The sequence below is a fragment of the Trachemys scripta genome, chromosome 4 (assembly GCF_013100865.1).
Source record: "Trachemys scripta elegans isolate TJP31775 chromosome 4, CAS_Tse_1.0, whole genome shotgun sequence".
NCBI lineage: Eukaryota > Metazoa > Chordata > Testudines > Emydidae > Trachemys > Trachemys scripta.
In genome coordinates, this window is record NC_048301.1 from 22,565,409 (window position 1) to 22,582,352 (window position 16,944).

A 16,944-nucleotide genomic window follows, 5' to 3' on the forward strand; every position below is an offset into this window, starting at 1 on the left:
CCAATGTAACAACAACTATTAGAGGGGATCCCTATCCATTTACTCTAGTGGTTACTGCCACAGACAATACAAAAACTCTATCAAAATGTTTGTAAGTGTTCAGGGAGTCATTTTTATGCTAAGCCAAATATGCTGGAGGCAAAAATCCAAATAAGCAATGTGTTCTGTTTCCTAAAAATACTCTCTGGATTCCAGAGAAACAGAAACATTATTGAAAACAATACTGATGTAATACTTAGCTGACAAGGTCTCGTTTATTTAATTGAAATCTAGCATACAAACAGCTCACTATAGTGGACTCAATTTTTAGTAGTATATTTTAGGTTATTCCTCAACCATTTCCTTAAGCTTGTGAATTTATAAACATTATTGATTTGGTTATCTAAAGTGAAGATAGGAAGGAAACTCAGGTAACGGTGCAATAATGCAAATAGGCATAATATCAGTTAAAGAGTAATTGTGTACCTACAACACACACTAGGGCAGAACATTTCAAAATAGCTCAGCCTCAATTCACCAACCTTCCAACTGGAGTGGAGTTTGTGCCAATCGGGAAGTCTGAGAACTTAAAACTATCCAGTTATGAATACTGGATATACGATTCTATATTCAAAAGAAAATTAATAACCCTGATTCACAACCAAAGTGGCAGAAGCAAAGACATTACTATTATTATTTCTTGCAATAGCAAATACACTTTCGGCAACAGTACCACTGCGGTGCTTTGACACCGATTATCAGGACTACCCCTAATTGGATATCTTTTCCTTATGCACCTCAAATTGTACTTGCTTCCCTCAGAAATGGAACTTGCCCTTTGAAGTGAGTTCCTGCACATGTATTTTCTTCACTTGTGTTGCCATATCTGTCCCCAGGATGGAGATTATATATGTTATGAAAAACTGAAACAAATGTATCTACGTTCTATGATATTATAAATAAATAATTATAACGACAACAATATGCACTGCACTCGGTAACATGGCGCTATCATTCAAACAACTCATCCCTGATAAAGCACTATATAAAAAGTCAAGTTGACACAAAACTGATGTAAATGCAGACTCTCAAATGTACCCAAACTGCAGCTATAACATTTATCACATGCTATACTTCCCCTGATTTGGATCCCACTGAGAATTGCTTAATTAAACAGATGCCAATATTATTAGGCACAAACATGTTTACACAAAATGAAATAACTAAGATTTTGCTAATAAGAGACCAAAAAGTCTAAATCACCCTATCTAATCATATGTATCAAAATAAAGAGCTGTGACATACCTATAAAATATATTATTAATTTGTTTCCTGATGTAAGCTCTTAGGCCTAAGAATTTCCCATATATTCTGTGAAGAGTAGTTTTAAGAAAATCTCTTTCCCGAGGATCTTCACTGTCAAAGAGTTCTAAAAGCTGTGAAAAAGAAAAATACATTTTACTCAAATCTAATGCATTTTAAATCAATTTGGATTTAAAGGTTGAAGATATATTTATTTTTACCTCACCTGCAATACAAACTTCTGATCAATATATTTCTTAGCTACATTAGGTTGGAAATCTGGAGATTCTAAAAATCTTAAGAAAAATTCATAAACAAGCTGAAAAAAATCCACAAAGAAAAAACATTAGTTTTTTGATACAATATTATATTTTTGTAAGCAGTATAATTACAACTCAATTCTGACACTGTTCAAAAAGAAGCTTCCTAGTTCAAGATAGTATTATACATTGTTTTTATATCATTTTACAACAAAAGTAATACTACAATTTGGAGGGGGGGATTGTATGTCATCAGGTGCTGTATTTTCTAACAGTGCTACGTTCTTTAAATTGCAGAGAATTCCCAAATACTACATTCCTGGATTAATTTTACTTCAGACCAACAGATACTGATCTAACATCCATAGTGTTCAGTAATGCATATTTTGAAAAATCTTTTTACTTTTACTTTGCGCTCACATTTTTCAAACATCTAAAGCTAGAACCTTGCCATACATAAATAATAAAAACAAAACATGAATAGTAAAAATAATCAACTAAAGCTCACTTTAATCTTTACTATTTAATTTAAAATCATATTATGTTTGTACTGAAACAAGCAACAAACTTTTGACCTCTAAAAACACAAAGATTGATTTTCAACGTAATTTTCTTTTCAGTTGTTTACGCATTAATATCTTTTGAAAGATTAAAACTAATAATTTCAAATGACACAATGTAATTTCAAAGACTGTCCAGCTCTTAATATTAACAAATCTATTTTTGACTGCAAAAGATCATTTACACTAGTGTTTAACACACAGTAGGAAGACACATTGTGTAATACTATTTTGCAATAATTTAGTTACTATTTAGTCAAACGAAATGAGGAGATTGCTAATTACCTGTAGGTGAGGCCAGGCAGCTTCTAGAGTTGGTTCATCTTCCTCTGGATCAAATTCTGCCCCCGTTGGATTAGAAGATGGTGGTAATGTTCGAAACATGTTAACTGCAAACTAAAATCACATGTATCTTTAAGAACTCTGAAACAATGGAATTATTTAAAGATGCTTACTGAGATAAGGATTCTTTATAAAACAAGTATTTTAATTAATACCACAAAAGTTTATCATTTAAAAACTGGTACAGTATTTAACTCAACTAATGTTTAACAAAAATGATTAGCTAGTCAATTAAAACTTTCTTCTCTGTAGATTATAACGCACAGAACATTTTCAAGTCATGTTTCAAGTCTAAACATGCAGAGAGAACCCTGTTACTACAGATATATTTGGGAGCTAATGATGTTAGAGAATGTTTTACAGAGAAAGTGTTTCCAAAGAACTATAGAAGTGGAAGCTAGAACAATGGAGATTAAATAAATGTTCACTCATATAAGCCCTGTTCCAAGAAAATGTCCCCAAATGTTATGACAGAAAACTACCATATTATGATTTTAAAAATTGTTTACATATCTATAAATTCAAATATCCATTTATCACAATTCATTACATTCTGTCACCTTCCTGTTTACTATCAATCACTGGCAAATATTCTAAAAAAATATTCTTGCCCTGAACATTCACTCCAAAATTAGTGTGTGGTCCCAAGCCACGTCCCTTATTTTAAAAAGATTAGGAAGAATAAGATTCTGAATTGGTCTTGCATATTCTAGCCTAAAATTTAACCTCCCCCCCCCAGCTAGATTAATAAGAATCTTAACTCAAACTCATTGTACAATTGTATGCAAAGGGGGGGGGGAGCGAGAGGAATGGAAAGTGGATCAAAAGAGGATTGCCTCCACTGGTTATTGTTCCTTCATAAAGCAGGGGCCCCTTGTTGAACAGCCAATTCCAGCACTTGAAAGAAGCGACAGTATTAACCAATGTGGTCTCCCAATGGACTACCATTGGTCATTGGCCACTGTGGCCTCCCCAGGAGTGAAACTCATCCCATCCCATCCTACCCTGCAATATGGGCTAATAGTAAATGGCGAACCCTCCCTCCCTTTCTGTTTCAGGTAGGAGAGCTCACTAACTGGAAGTAGTTCTGGAGCCTAGACTGTCCCCGTAGCAACTGCTTCCATAGTCCAAAGCAACAGAGGGTCCTGTGGCACCTTTAAGACTAACAGAAGTATTGGAGCATAAGCTTTCGTGGGTGAATGCCCACTTCAGACACAAGTCAAGTTTCTTCATGAGGTTGATAGATTTCCATTCTACGGCTAAATGCAGTGCCTTGCATGGTGTCAAGTATCAGAGGGGTAGCCGTGTTAGTCTGAATCTGTAAAAAGCAACAGAGGGTCCTGTGGCACCTTTAAGACTAACAGAAGTATTGGAGCATAAGCTTTCGTGGGTGAATGCCCACTTCATCAGACGCCCACCTGCGTCAGATTCAGACTAACACGGCTACCCCTCTGATACTTGATTCCATAGTCCAACACACCATCTAAATTATGCCCTCACAAACCATATTGTGCAAAAATATTGAGGCCGGTTGCAAGTGAACTCTGTAGAAAGGCAAGAAAAATTATACTAATTAAGTCTATCTTAATTACCAATAATGGAGAAAAGGCAGAAGTCACAAACTATTGAATAAATATTTCTGTTCCGTATCTGGGGCAAAAAGATGATGTAGTTATAGCATATTATGATAACACTCCTTCCATTCTAACTAGTATCTCAGGAGAAGTTAAACAGAAGTTACTAAAGTTAGACATTTTTAAATCAGCAGGTCCAGATAACAAACATCCAATAGTTTTAAAAGAGCGGGCTGAGGAGATCACTGGACAGTTAATGTTGATTTTCAGCGAATCCTGGAACCTGTCTGGTCTTCCAAAAGACTGGAAGGAAAGCTAATGTTGTGCCAATATTAAAAAAAGGGTAAATGGGATGACCTGGAAATTACAGGCCAATCAATCTCACACTGATCCAGAGCAAGATAATGAAGTGGCTAATAAAAGACTTAATAAAGAATTAAAGGAGGGTAATATAATTAACGACAATCAACGTGGGTTTATGGAAAATAGAGCCTGTCAAACTAACTTGATATAGGTTTGTTTTTTTATGAGATTACAAGTTTGGTTGATAAAGATAATAGTGTTGATGTAACATACTTGGCACTTCTATAAGGCATTTGACTAGGTACCACATGACATATTGATTAAAGAGATAAAATTAACATGGCACACATGAAATGGATTAAAAAATGGCTGATAGCTCTCAAAATGTAATTGTAAATCATCATCAAAATGGTGTCTCTTTAGTGGGGTCCCACAGGGATCAGTTCTTGACCCTAGACCAGGGGTAGGCAACCTATGGCACGCGTGGCAAAGGCGGCACGCGAGCTGATTTTCAGTGGCACTCACACTGCCTGGGTCCTGGCCACCGGTCCTGGGGGCTCTGCATTTTAATTTAATTTTAAATGACGCTTCTTAAACATGTTAAAAACCTTATTTACTTTACATACAATAGCTTAGTTATATATTATAGATTTATAGAAAGAGACCTTCTAAAAATGTTCGAAGTATTACTGGCACGTGAAACCTTAAATTAGAGTGAATAAATGAAGACTCGGCACACTACTTCTGAAAGGTTGCCGACCCCTGCCCTAGACTATAACATTTTTATTGGTGACCTGGAAGAAAACAAAATCATCACTGATAAAGTTTGCAGATGACAAAAATTGAGGGAGTGTTAAACAAAGAAGGGGACAGGTCACTGATACAGCGTGATCTGGATCACTTGATAAGCTGGGTGCAAGCAAACAATATGCATTTTAATAAGGCTAAATGTAAATGAATACATCTAGAAAGAAAGAACGTAGGCCATACTTGCAGGATGGGGGACTCGATCGTGTGAAGCAGTGACTCTGAAAAAGATTTAGGGGTCATGGTGGATAATCAGCTGAACATGAACTCCCAGTGTGATGCTGTGACCAAGAGGGCTAATGAAATCCTTGGATGCATAAACAGGGGAACCTCAAGTAGAAATAGAGAGGTTTATTTTACCTCCATATTTGACACTAGTGTGACCACTTCTGGAATACTGTGTCCAGTTCTGAAGGATGTTGATAAATTGGAGAAGGTTCAGAGAAAAGCCACAAGAATGATAAAAGAATTACAAAACCTGCCTTATTGTGACAGACTCAAGGAGCTCAATCTATTTACCTTAACAAAGATAAGGTTAAAGGAGTGACTTGATAATAGTCTATAAGTACCTACACCTGGGGAACAAATATTTAATAACGGACTTTTCAATCTAGCAAAGAAAGGTATAACCGCTGGATGATCCAACAGCTAGAAGTTGAAGCTAGACAAATTCAAACTGGAAATCAGGCGTACATTTTTAACAGTGAGTATTTAATCATTTGAACAACTTACTATGGGTTGTGGTGTATTCTCCATAACTGTCAATTTTTAAATCAAGATTGGCTGTTTTTCTAAAAGATATGGGCTAGCAATTATTTTGGAGGAAGTTCTATTGGCAGTGTTATACAGAAGGTCAGATTAGAGTATCACAATGGTCCCTTTTGGCTTTGGAACCTATCAATCTATGAACCCTGGCATAGGAGAAACCTGCACTCCATTCCAAACACAAAATTCCTTTTCTAAGTGCAGAAGTATTACCTTATAATACTGCTGTTGGAGTTCAACTGCCACCAACTGCTCATTAAGATTTGGGATCTAGGACTAGACTAGAAGAGTCGTCAGCTTTCCTCTAAATGCTTCCATAAAGACCTTCTCCTTTCCAGATTAAGGCCAAGATGGAGTGAGAAGAAGAAAACTGCCAAGGGTGGTGGGGGGAGGGGACTAATTAAAAGAAAGTGATTTCCCACAGGAAAAAATTCCTTCCAAAAGGCTCTCTTGCAAAGAGCAGAAGAAGAGGAAACATCTGCTTTCTTGGAAATGGACTGTAGAATATATATTTGGTTCAGCAAACATGCCAGCAGGAGGAGCTTTCAATACCAGTTAACCAGAAACTGCCTCCATTCCACAAATATCTACAAGTAATGTCGTGTGTTCAAAGTACTGCACCCAATGCAAGATGACAACGTCCCAGCTCCTTCACAGACACACAGCAAGTAAGTGTATAATACACATAAGCTTAGTTTTTCCTTACAAGCTCAAGTTTGAAGTTAGTCACTTGTTTATATATAAAGCAGCTATTCAAACATAAAATTTACTTCATTCTCTTCAATATCAAGCCTACAGAATCAATTCTTTGTGCAAGTGTTAGTGTTTATTTTTTTCAAATTCTATATTCATCACTAATCACAGATAACATCCACACAGACATTCTATTTCTTTCTTCCTCAAATTTAATTATATTTTTAATAGTACCATAAAAAAAATTGGTTTGTACTCCTCACTTCTTTACAATGCAGATTTTTTTATTACATTAAAAATGTTTTATATGTTTTTTACATCCAAAATACAAGTCCTATATAGACTGGAAGACAGATGACTACTGAGTTACTGCAAATGTAATATCACATAAGAAAGTGAAAGGACAGCTTAAATAAAATTCCCTTTCTATTTAAAACTTTTTGTTTATGTTAATACTTGTTTAACTTAACCGATTAACAATTTGGATAAAAAAAAGCCTTTGTTAAAGATTCAACATCCTTATTCCTTCATTTAAGGAGACAAAGCTCAAAATAAACAGAAATGGTCCTTCACTAAAATCAGGGAAGACTACACTTGAAATTCCTGGAATCTCTAACATTAAAAAACCAATAAGGAAAATTTTTGAAAAACTTCCCTCTTTATACAAAAAATTAAGCTTTCCTTTCTCTTTTTAAAATCCTTCAGAGATCACCTAGGTGATGGTGTTGTATCCGAAGTTGATGACTTTTCTTGGGTGGAGGTTCAGGCATATAAGGTACTCTACTCGGCTAAGACATATCTTGCCGTTTAGACGGCTATTTATACCCATTCTAGCTAGGCATCCAGTGTCTGTGCTCTGGCTGTAATAGTGGACATAGCCCTAGTAGCTCAAACAGCAGATGCGGGAACGCCCACCCACACAGTGTAGGTTCCCCCTCACTCCATATATTGGAGATTAAAAGTTATAAAGTCATATATATTCATACCTATTCAAGTACATGATACCAGCAGCAGTTAAACTCTTTTAGCACCTAATAAAGACATTTAGCTGTAAAGCAACTAATCCAATTTCTATATGCCATATATACTCAATCATAAGCCGGTTCATTTATAAGCCGGCCCCCCCAAGATGGATGAGTAAAAATGGAACATTTTTATGACCTGTCCATAAGCCGACCCTATAATTCAGGGGTCAGCAAACTTTGGCTCCCGGGCCATGAGGATAAGCCGCTGGCAGGCCGAGATGGTTTGTTTACCTTGAGCGTCCGCAGGCACGGAGGTAAACCTAAGTAAACCAAGTGTCCTGGGGCGCCAGCTGCTTACCCTGACATGCCGGGACAGCAACCAGTGGGGAAATTTTTTTGGGGGGAGGGGGAGAAACTGGGGGTCAGGAGAGTAACCCCTGTGTCCACCCTCCACATGACCTCAACCCTAGCCCGGGACCCCCACGCTCTCCCCATCCCATCCCACCCCTTATCTGGGGGAGGATGCCTCTGGCCTGGCTGGAGCTGGGCAGCATGGCTGCAGCCTGCTCCGGCGGGCCAGACTGGGCAGCGCGGCCGCAGCCTGCTCCGGCGGCTGGGCGGGGCAGCGCGGCCACCGCCTGCTCTGGCGGGCAGGGCCGATCGGCACGGCTGAACCTGCCAGCCCCGGAGCTGCAGCTGCTTTGGAGGCTGGGGGGAGAGCAGCGTGGCCAGAAGCGGAGAGACTCTGGCCCCGCCTCTTCCCTTCTGGCTGTGCTGCCTCTTCTTGCTCCCTCTGTTGGGGGGAGGGGCTGTGTCCCACCTCTCCCTCTCTATACCTGTTCATAAGCCGACCCCTTCTCTGATGCTTCCCTTTTTTACTAAAAAAAATTCGGCTTATGAACAAGTATATATTTTATTTAAAGGAGACTCGTTTTTAGTGGAAATACCTACATGTTCATTAACATTAGCATTATTCTTACCTTCTTTCATCTGTGAAGCATGAAGGAATTAACTAGGGCTGTTGATTAATCGCAATTAACTCAAGTGATTAAATCAAAACAATTAATCTAAATTAAAAAAAAAATCACAATCACAGTTTTAAGTGCACTGTTAAACATTAGAATACCAACTGAAATTTATTAACTATTTTGGGATGTTTTTCTACATTTTCAAATATATTGATTTCTATTACAACATAATACAAAGTGTACATTGCTCATTTTATATTATTTTTATTACAAATTTTTTCACTGTAAAAATGATAAACAAAAGAAAGAGTATTTTTTAATTCACCTCATACAAGTACCATAATGCAATCTCTTTGTTGTGAAATTGCAATTTACAAATGTAGGGTTTTTTTATTACATAACTGCACTCAAAAACCAATGTAAAACTTTAGAGCCTACAAGTCTACTCAATCCTGCTACTTATTCAGCCAATCGCTAAGACAATCAAATCTGTTTATATTTACGAGAGATAATGCTGCCCGCTTCTTATTTACAACGTCATCTGAAAGTGAGAACAGGAGTTCGCATGGCACTGTTATAGCTGGCATTGCAAGACATTTACGTGACAGATATGCTAAACATTTGTATACCCCTTCATGCTTCAGCCACCATCCCAGAGGACATGTTTCCATGCCGATGACGTTTGTTAAAAAAATAACGAGTTAATTAAATTTTGACTGAACTCCTTGAGGAAGAATAGTATGTCTCTTGCTCTGTTTTACCTGCAGTCTCAGATGATGACCCAGTACACGTTGTTCATGTTAAGAACACTTTCACTGCAGGATCTGACAATACGCAAGGAAGGTACCAATGTGAGATTTCTAAAGATAGCTACAGCACTTGACCAAGGTTTAAGAATCTGAAGTGCCTTCCAAAATCTGAGAGGGGTGAGGTATGAAGCATGCTTTCTGAGTCTTAAAAGATACACTCTGATGCGGAAACTACAGAACCCGAACCATCAAAAAAGAAAATTAACCTTCTACTGGTGGCATCTGACTCAGATGATGAAAGTGAACATGCGTCAGTCTGCGCTGTCATCACCATGGATATAGGTCCTCTGGAATGGTGGTTGAAGATGAAGTGACATATGAATCTTTAAGAACATAAGAACGGCCATAGTGGGTCAGACCAAAGGTCCATCTAGCCCAGTATCCTGTCTACCGACAGTGGCCAATGCCAGGTGCCCCAGAGGGAGTGGACCTAACAGGTAATGATCAAGTGATCTCTCTCCTGCCATCCATCTCCATCCTCTGACAAACAGAGGCTAGGGATACCATTCCTTACCCATCCTGGCTAATAGCCATTAATGGACTTAATCACCATGAATTTAACCAGTTCTCTTTTAAACACTGTTATAGTCCTAGCCTTTACAACCTCCTCAGGTAAGGAGTTCTACAAGTTGACTGTGCGCTGCGTGAAGAACTTCTTTCTTGTATTTGTTTTAAACCTGCTGCCTATTAATTTCATTTGGTGACCCCTAGTTCTTGTATTATGGGAATAAGTAAATAACTTTTCCTTATCCACTTTCTTCACATCACTCATGATTTTATATACCTCTATCATATCCCCCCCTTAGTCTCCTCTTTTCCAAGAGGAAGAGTCCTAGCCTCTTCTTGTGCCAGTACATCTTTTTTGAGATGTGAAGACCACATCTGTACGCAGTATTTGAGATGTGGGCGTACCATCGATTTATATAAGGACAATAATATATTCTCAGTCTTATTCTCTATCCTCTTTTTAATGATTTTTAACATCCTGTTTGCTTTTTTGACCGCCTCGGCACACTGCGTCGATATCTTCAGAGAACTATCCAGGTAACTCCAAGATCTTTTTCCTGACTTCCTGTAACTAAATTAGCCCCCATCATATTGCATGTATAGTTGGGGTTATTTTTTCCCATGTGCATTACTTTATATTTATCCACATTAAATTTCATTTGCCATTTTGTTGCCCAATCACTTAGTTTTGTGAGATCTTTTTGAAGTTTATCAGTGTGCTTTGGTCTTAACTCTGTTAGCGCATCTGGTACGTAAATATCTTGCAACGCTGGCTACAACAGTGCCATGCAAACATCTGTTCTCACTTTCAGGTGACACTGTAAACAAGAAGCGGGCAACATTATCTCCTGCAAATGTAAACAAACTTGTCTGTCTGAGTGACTGGCTGAACAAGAAGGACTGAGTGGACTCGTGGGATCTAAAGTTTTATATTGTTTTATTTTTGAATGCAATTATTTTTTGTACGTAATTCCATATTTGTAAGTTCAACTTTCATGATAAAGAGATTGCATTACTGTACTTGTATGAGGTGAACTGAAAAATACTGTTTCTTTTGTTTTTACAGCACAAATATTTGTAATAAAAATAAATATAAAGTAAGCACTATATGCTTTGTATTCTGTGTTGTAATTGAAATAATATATTTGAAAATGTAAAAAAACATCCAAAAATATTTAAACAAAATTTATTCTATTATTAACAGTGAAATTAGTTGTGCGATTAATCGTGATTAATTTTTTTAATCGCTTGACAGGTCTAGAATTAACCCTTTGTAACCTTGAAATGTTTCACTTTTTTTTTTAAATACTTTGTTTGAATTCTTGAAAAATCAGTATAGGTGCCTTTGATCATGAACTATAATTTACTTATATTGTGCTATAGGTATGCCTGGTGATTTAGGCATACAAGATGATAGGTTCCTGCCTTGAAGCTCTTTCATCTAACTGTCAGACAAAGGAAGGGGGAAAGGGATATATGCAACACAAAAAAATCCCAAACTAAAAACCCTCCAAAAATCAAAAAACCCCCAAACAACTGTTCCCTCTTTCTATCCTCATTTACTTTCCTCCAGGCAAATATGCAAAGACAATATAAAGTATCTGTGAACTGGTTCCTGCACATCCTAAGAACATAAGAATGGCCATACTGGGTCAGAGCAAAGGTCAATCTAGCCCAGTATCCTGTCTTCTGACAGTAGCGAATGCCAGGTGCCCCAGAGGGAATGAATAGAACAGGTAATCATCAAGTGATCCATTCTCTGTCACCCATTCCCAGCCTCTGGCAAACACAGGCTAGCGACGCCATCCCTGTCCATCCTGGCTAACAGCCATTGATGGACCTATGCTCCATGAACTTAGCTAGTTCTCTTTTGAACTGTTCCTCTAACAGTAGGTGCAAATAGGTTAATATTCAAATCCATTAAAAAAATTACTTCTTCCACATAGTCTATGAAAAGGGAGCTCATCTTTTATATAAAAATATATAATTTAATTGAACCGCCAAAATGTTTACCTGCCTTACTGAGTAGTCAAGTGATCCTACTGTAAACCAGAAGCAGAGGAAAATGATTAGAAGCAGAAAAGAATTCTGTAAGTGGACAAATGTAAGGAGAAGGTAAATTGGGTGCTTCTATCTTCCAGAAAAAGGGGATATATAAAGAATACTGAAAAGGAAAAATGTAAAACTGATCCAAGGGAATTAAGTGCACAAGCCAACCACCAACTGGCAGATCAAGACCAAACTCTGTCTAAAATCGTTACTTCATAATCTTCTGTTCTGATTCTTCCTGTCAAGCATGTGGCTGCTGGCCACTGACAGGAACAGGATACTGTCCAGACAAACCACTATTCTGATCTTGGTATGGTAATTCCTAGTACCCATCCCACCCACCCACTCTGTTTATGCCTGTCCCTCATTGTGTCAAGCCTACATTTAGATTGTAAACTTTTTGGGTCAGCAAATGCATGTTTATATCTCAGAAGACCCTAGTGAACTCTTGGGTGCTCAAAAATGAACAGTCAGCATGGTTTCCACTGCATAACAGTTTTTGAAAATTGTTCCCTCTAAATATATGCTTGACACAATGAGGGACAGAAATAAACAGAGTGGGTGGGTGGGATGTATTGAAGATGTCAAATGCAGTGTCTTGATTAAGGTATTTAATTCCTAAAATGCTGCATATAAATATACAGACATGACTGACCATCCTTAAGAGATGCATCTTTCAAATAAGCATGACTCAGTATCTTGCACTGGATAGCACAAACAGGTGAATTATTTTAGGCACATTTTAGAGATACTAACATGAGAACAGGGTAAATTACTTATCTATCAAAACAGTCTTATGGGCAAGTCACCACCCTGGGGTATTGTGAGCTGTGGCATATGGATTTTGCAAGTCATTTAAAAACTTAAAATAAATAAAAATGGTCTTCCATCTAAATGATAGCAACAAACCATATGGGAAAATCAACAATGCTATCACTTGGAAAGCATGTAGCAGACTGACAGCTCCTGTGGTACCCTGTAAAACCATGACATTTATGACAGAAAATATCATGATGCCAATATATAAATCCATGGTATGCGCGCACTTCAGATATTGCATGCATTTTGCTAACCCCCATCTCAAAAAAGATATATTAAAATTGGAAAATGTACAGAGAAGGGCAATAAATGTGATTAAGGGTATGGAAGAACTTCCATATGAGGAGAGATTAATAAGACTGGGACTGTTCATCTTAGAAAAGAGATGACTAGAAGGGGATATGATAGAGGTCTATAAATCATGAATGGAGTGGAGAAACTGAATAGGGAAGTGTTATTTACCTCTTCACAAGAGGCAAGAACTAGGGGTTTACCCAATGAAATTAACAAGCAGCATGTTTAAAACAAACATAAGGAAGTACTTCACACAACGCACAGTCAACCTGTGGAACTCATTGCTAGGGGAAGTTGCTAAGGCCAAAAGTATAACTGGGTTCAAAAAGAATTAGATAAGTTCATGGAGGATAGGGCCATCAATGACTATTAGCCAAGATGGTCAGGAATGGACCTCATGCTCTGGGTGTCCCCAAACCTCTGGTTGTTAGGACCTGGTACTGGATGACAGGGGATGGATCACTCAATAAATTTCCCTCTGAAGTGTCTGGTACCAGCCACTGTTGGAAGATAGGATAAATTTTAAAAGTAAAAGTAATCAATTACAGCTGCCATTGTGATTCTCCTGAAAATAAGTCCTCTGGGTGCTCTTTAAAAAAAGATTATCTGATTTAAAGGCATAAAAGACAGCAATTCAAAAATTCTAGATCCTCTGACATTACTTAAAGCAAATACAGACCTTATTTTAATTCTTTAAGAAAACCCTGCCATGATCAAAACATAAATAACAACACAGTATCTCATCCATCTTCACAAAATAAGAGCATACCTGAACCTTTACCAAATGCCTGAAAAAACAGATGGACCTTGTAGCATGACTGGAAAGTTAACATAATTGTGTTATTTCAGACAAGAGGGCCTCAGAATGCCCTGACAGCAACTCCCTCTCTTCTATAGCTAGGGAGCACCTGCTCAAGTGCTCTCACTGATTGCAATTGTGGTAGCGTTGTATAGGAAGTAAGGTGATGTCTCAAACCAGCAGATCCCAGGCTATTTAGGATTTTACAAGTTAAACCCAACATTTTTAATTCACCTGGAAGCTACTTCCACACCATCAAACAAACCAGATCACAGAGCACAGGTGATGTGTTCCCAATAAGACACTCTTCATTCTGCATCAGCTTCAGCTCCAAAAGAGACTTAATATGTAGTCCCACATAGTGTGCATTATAAAAAAGTCTAATCACAAAGTGACAAAAGCATGAATTACAGCAGTAACCTGAAAGAAAAGGTGGTACATACCCCTCTGGTCACATGTAGATGGGAAGAAAAAAAAATCAACCCAGCCAGCTGCTACTTGGTTATCTTTATGCAGCTATTGGTCCAATCAGACCCATAAGTTATGAACTCTAGTCACAAATGGCAGCCACACTCCCTCAATCATGGGTGAGATACAAATCTCCAACATAGATTTGATTGCCTAATCCAGTTCACCATCACTACTTTGGTTTATTCTGATCTGAATCTCAGCCAGCTTGCTTTCATCTATGCCTCAGTCTTCACCAGATACTGAGTCAGGTGCTCAATCACTCCTGCTGGGATTAGTGGAGATGGAAATAAAACTGAGTGCTATCAACATACTGAAGCACAGTAACCTATATGTCTTCACTAACTCCCCCTCCCTCCCCCAACAGTCTATATAGACATTTAATATGCATAGTAATAAGACTGAACTCTGCAGAAGCCCACATGCTTTGGAGTATGGCCTTGAAATTTAACAGGGTTCAGTCACCTTTTTGTCATGGATATGCCTTTTGCTGTCCCTATGAAAATCTATCAAGATTTAGCCAAATTATAAGAATTTGAAAAAACTCTGCTCGTCTGCCAATTTCTAACAAGTTTCCCCAAAATTTTTCAAAAATTCCATCCATATTGAGAATACTTCATGGGTGAGAAACCTGTCCCTGCAATTGCTGCTCTTGGCTACTATGGGCTGGGGTGCCAGGCACCAGAACTGAAAGCAGGAAGACTGTCTCTTTTCTTTTGTGCTCTCAATGCTGCTTCTCTGCTGGCAGCCATACAGCATGGAGGAAAAAGCAACCAGACCGGCGGGGAGTGTTGGGGGAGGTGGTGGTGGGGGGGGGAGGGGAGTTTACTGCAACAAGGACAGGGATCCAGGGGTCTTTAATTACACAATCACATAATTTTTTCCATAAGATGCCTGCCTTGGTCAGTGCACAGTATGGATGGTGATCATTGAATGAGTACTTGTGTATATTGTGTATAACTTGTGTTATTCTCATTGCACCATGCCTCATCCATTTCACGCTATTCAAACACTACTCTGAATCTATAGTCACTGTGAAAGCCTAGAATATCTGTTGAGTCAATGTGAAGCGATAGAAGCAGCTAAAAGCATGGTTGAGAGCTCTTTTGTTCAGAATGTCACCAAGTTCAGTCATCAATGGGATCTGGTGTCTTTTACTGTTAAATTTTTATGTTCTCAGCTATTTTTGGCTTTTTTACATAAGACGACTATGAATTTCACCTGTGCAACAGCATGGGCTTTCTGCTATTAGTACAGAATTAAGTTTTTCATGAACTTAGTATGTGATTATGTAATTAAAGATTGCTTCATAATGCATACACACCAAGGGACTGAACTGAAGTTGCAAGAAGCCTTAATTCTGGCATTTCTTAATTTCAAGTGTTTGATTTCGCAATCTTTATGTTCTTTTAAATAGTTTGTGTGTGCGCAATATGTAGGTTGCGAACACAAGACTGAAGAAATTAAACTGTTCCAAAGCAAATTTGTTTTGTGAAATTCCAACATGCTTCAACTTCTGCATGACTATTTCCAAGTTAATGAATATCTAGAGGCGGAACCAAGTATTTCCAACAACACTGGCAATATGATTTAGAAAGCTGTCAGTTTAAAAAAAAAAGACAACTGATTTCAGAGATTTTTTTCACGAACGCTAAAATATTGAAAGCTTCAAAAAAGATCAGCTAAGCTTTACTAAAAGAAATTAATACAGGCAAAGAATTAACTCTGAACTACAAAAAGAGCTTTCAAAATATTTCCGGTTGTTAAATCACTTACCATATGCACTACTTCAGGGTAAATGGGCTCTGTGATCACATTGCGATTGTGTGTGATGTACTCTACCATTTCACTTAAAGCAGCTCGCTTTACTTCCTTCCACTTTAGGTCACTCAGTGGATCAGAAACGAAGTCAAAAAGAACACAACATTGTCGCAACTTCTGAATAAAAAGCTTTTCTTGCTCAGCAGGAGGAACATCTGCAAAATGAAAATATTTGGTTATGAACATGCCTACAAACTACGTTATTATAAAAGACTTTGTACTCCTCCCACTTTCTCTTTTTTTAAGAGACTTTGTAATAGTGTTGAAGAATACCAGCAAGCATTCTAAATCTTAAACTACCTGCAAAACACAGAGATTATGAAAATTCTTAATATCACTGGAGTCTTGTGCTCCAGTAACATCCTATGATGCAGGAAGCATGTATGGCAATGCCACTGGGGTTTTGCTTGCATTTGTCGTAATTGTTGACTGAGCAGAAAAAAACACCACACATACTTAATTAAATATTTTTACCACACACAAAATTCCAGACCTCATCTTAGTGTAAAAATTATGGTAAGACTAAGAGTTATCTACTCCACAGATTTAACATGCTTGATGCATCTTTAGTTTGTGCACTTGACTAAACTTTTTCTGAATGTCCAAAATAAACTGCAAAACTTCCTAACTATCAGAGTAGTTAAGCAATGGAATCAATTGCTTAGGGAGGTTGTGGAATCTCCCTCATTGGAGATTTTTAAGAACAGGTTAGACAAACATCTGTCAGGGATGCTCTAGAGATGATGCTTAGTCCTGCTTTGAGTGCAAGGGATTGGACTAGAAGATCTCTCGAGGTCCCTTCCAGTCCTACACTTCTATGATTCTATGAAATATTTTACATTTTTGAAGTTTTAAACTCA

The 16,944-nt window shown here is 37.8% G+C and overlaps 1 protein-coding gene across 4 annotated transcripts in view; it reads right to left on the bottom strand.

The window, feature by feature from the left end:
* The window catches only part of PPP2R5C (protein phosphatase 2 regulatory subunit B'gamma), a 182,818-nt gene that overhangs the window by 69,986 nt on the left and 95,888 nt on the right, over positions 1 to 16,944 (bottom strand). For all 4 annotated transcript variants that reach the window (XM_034767954.1, XM_034767955.1, XM_034767957.1 and 1 more), the window contains 4 exons: positions 16,040 to 16,239; positions 2,387 to 2,497; positions 1,508 to 1,600; positions 1,285 to 1,415 (listed from right to left, as the gene is read on the bottom strand). In XM_034767954.1, coding sequence (XP_034623845.1) covers positions 1,285 to 1,415; positions 1,508 to 1,600; positions 2,387 to 2,497; positions 16,040 to 16,239 — 535 coding nt within the window. The remainder of the gene's footprint in view (positions 1 to 1,284; positions 1,416 to 1,507; positions 1,601 to 2,386; positions 2,498 to 16,039; positions 16,240 to 16,944) is intronic.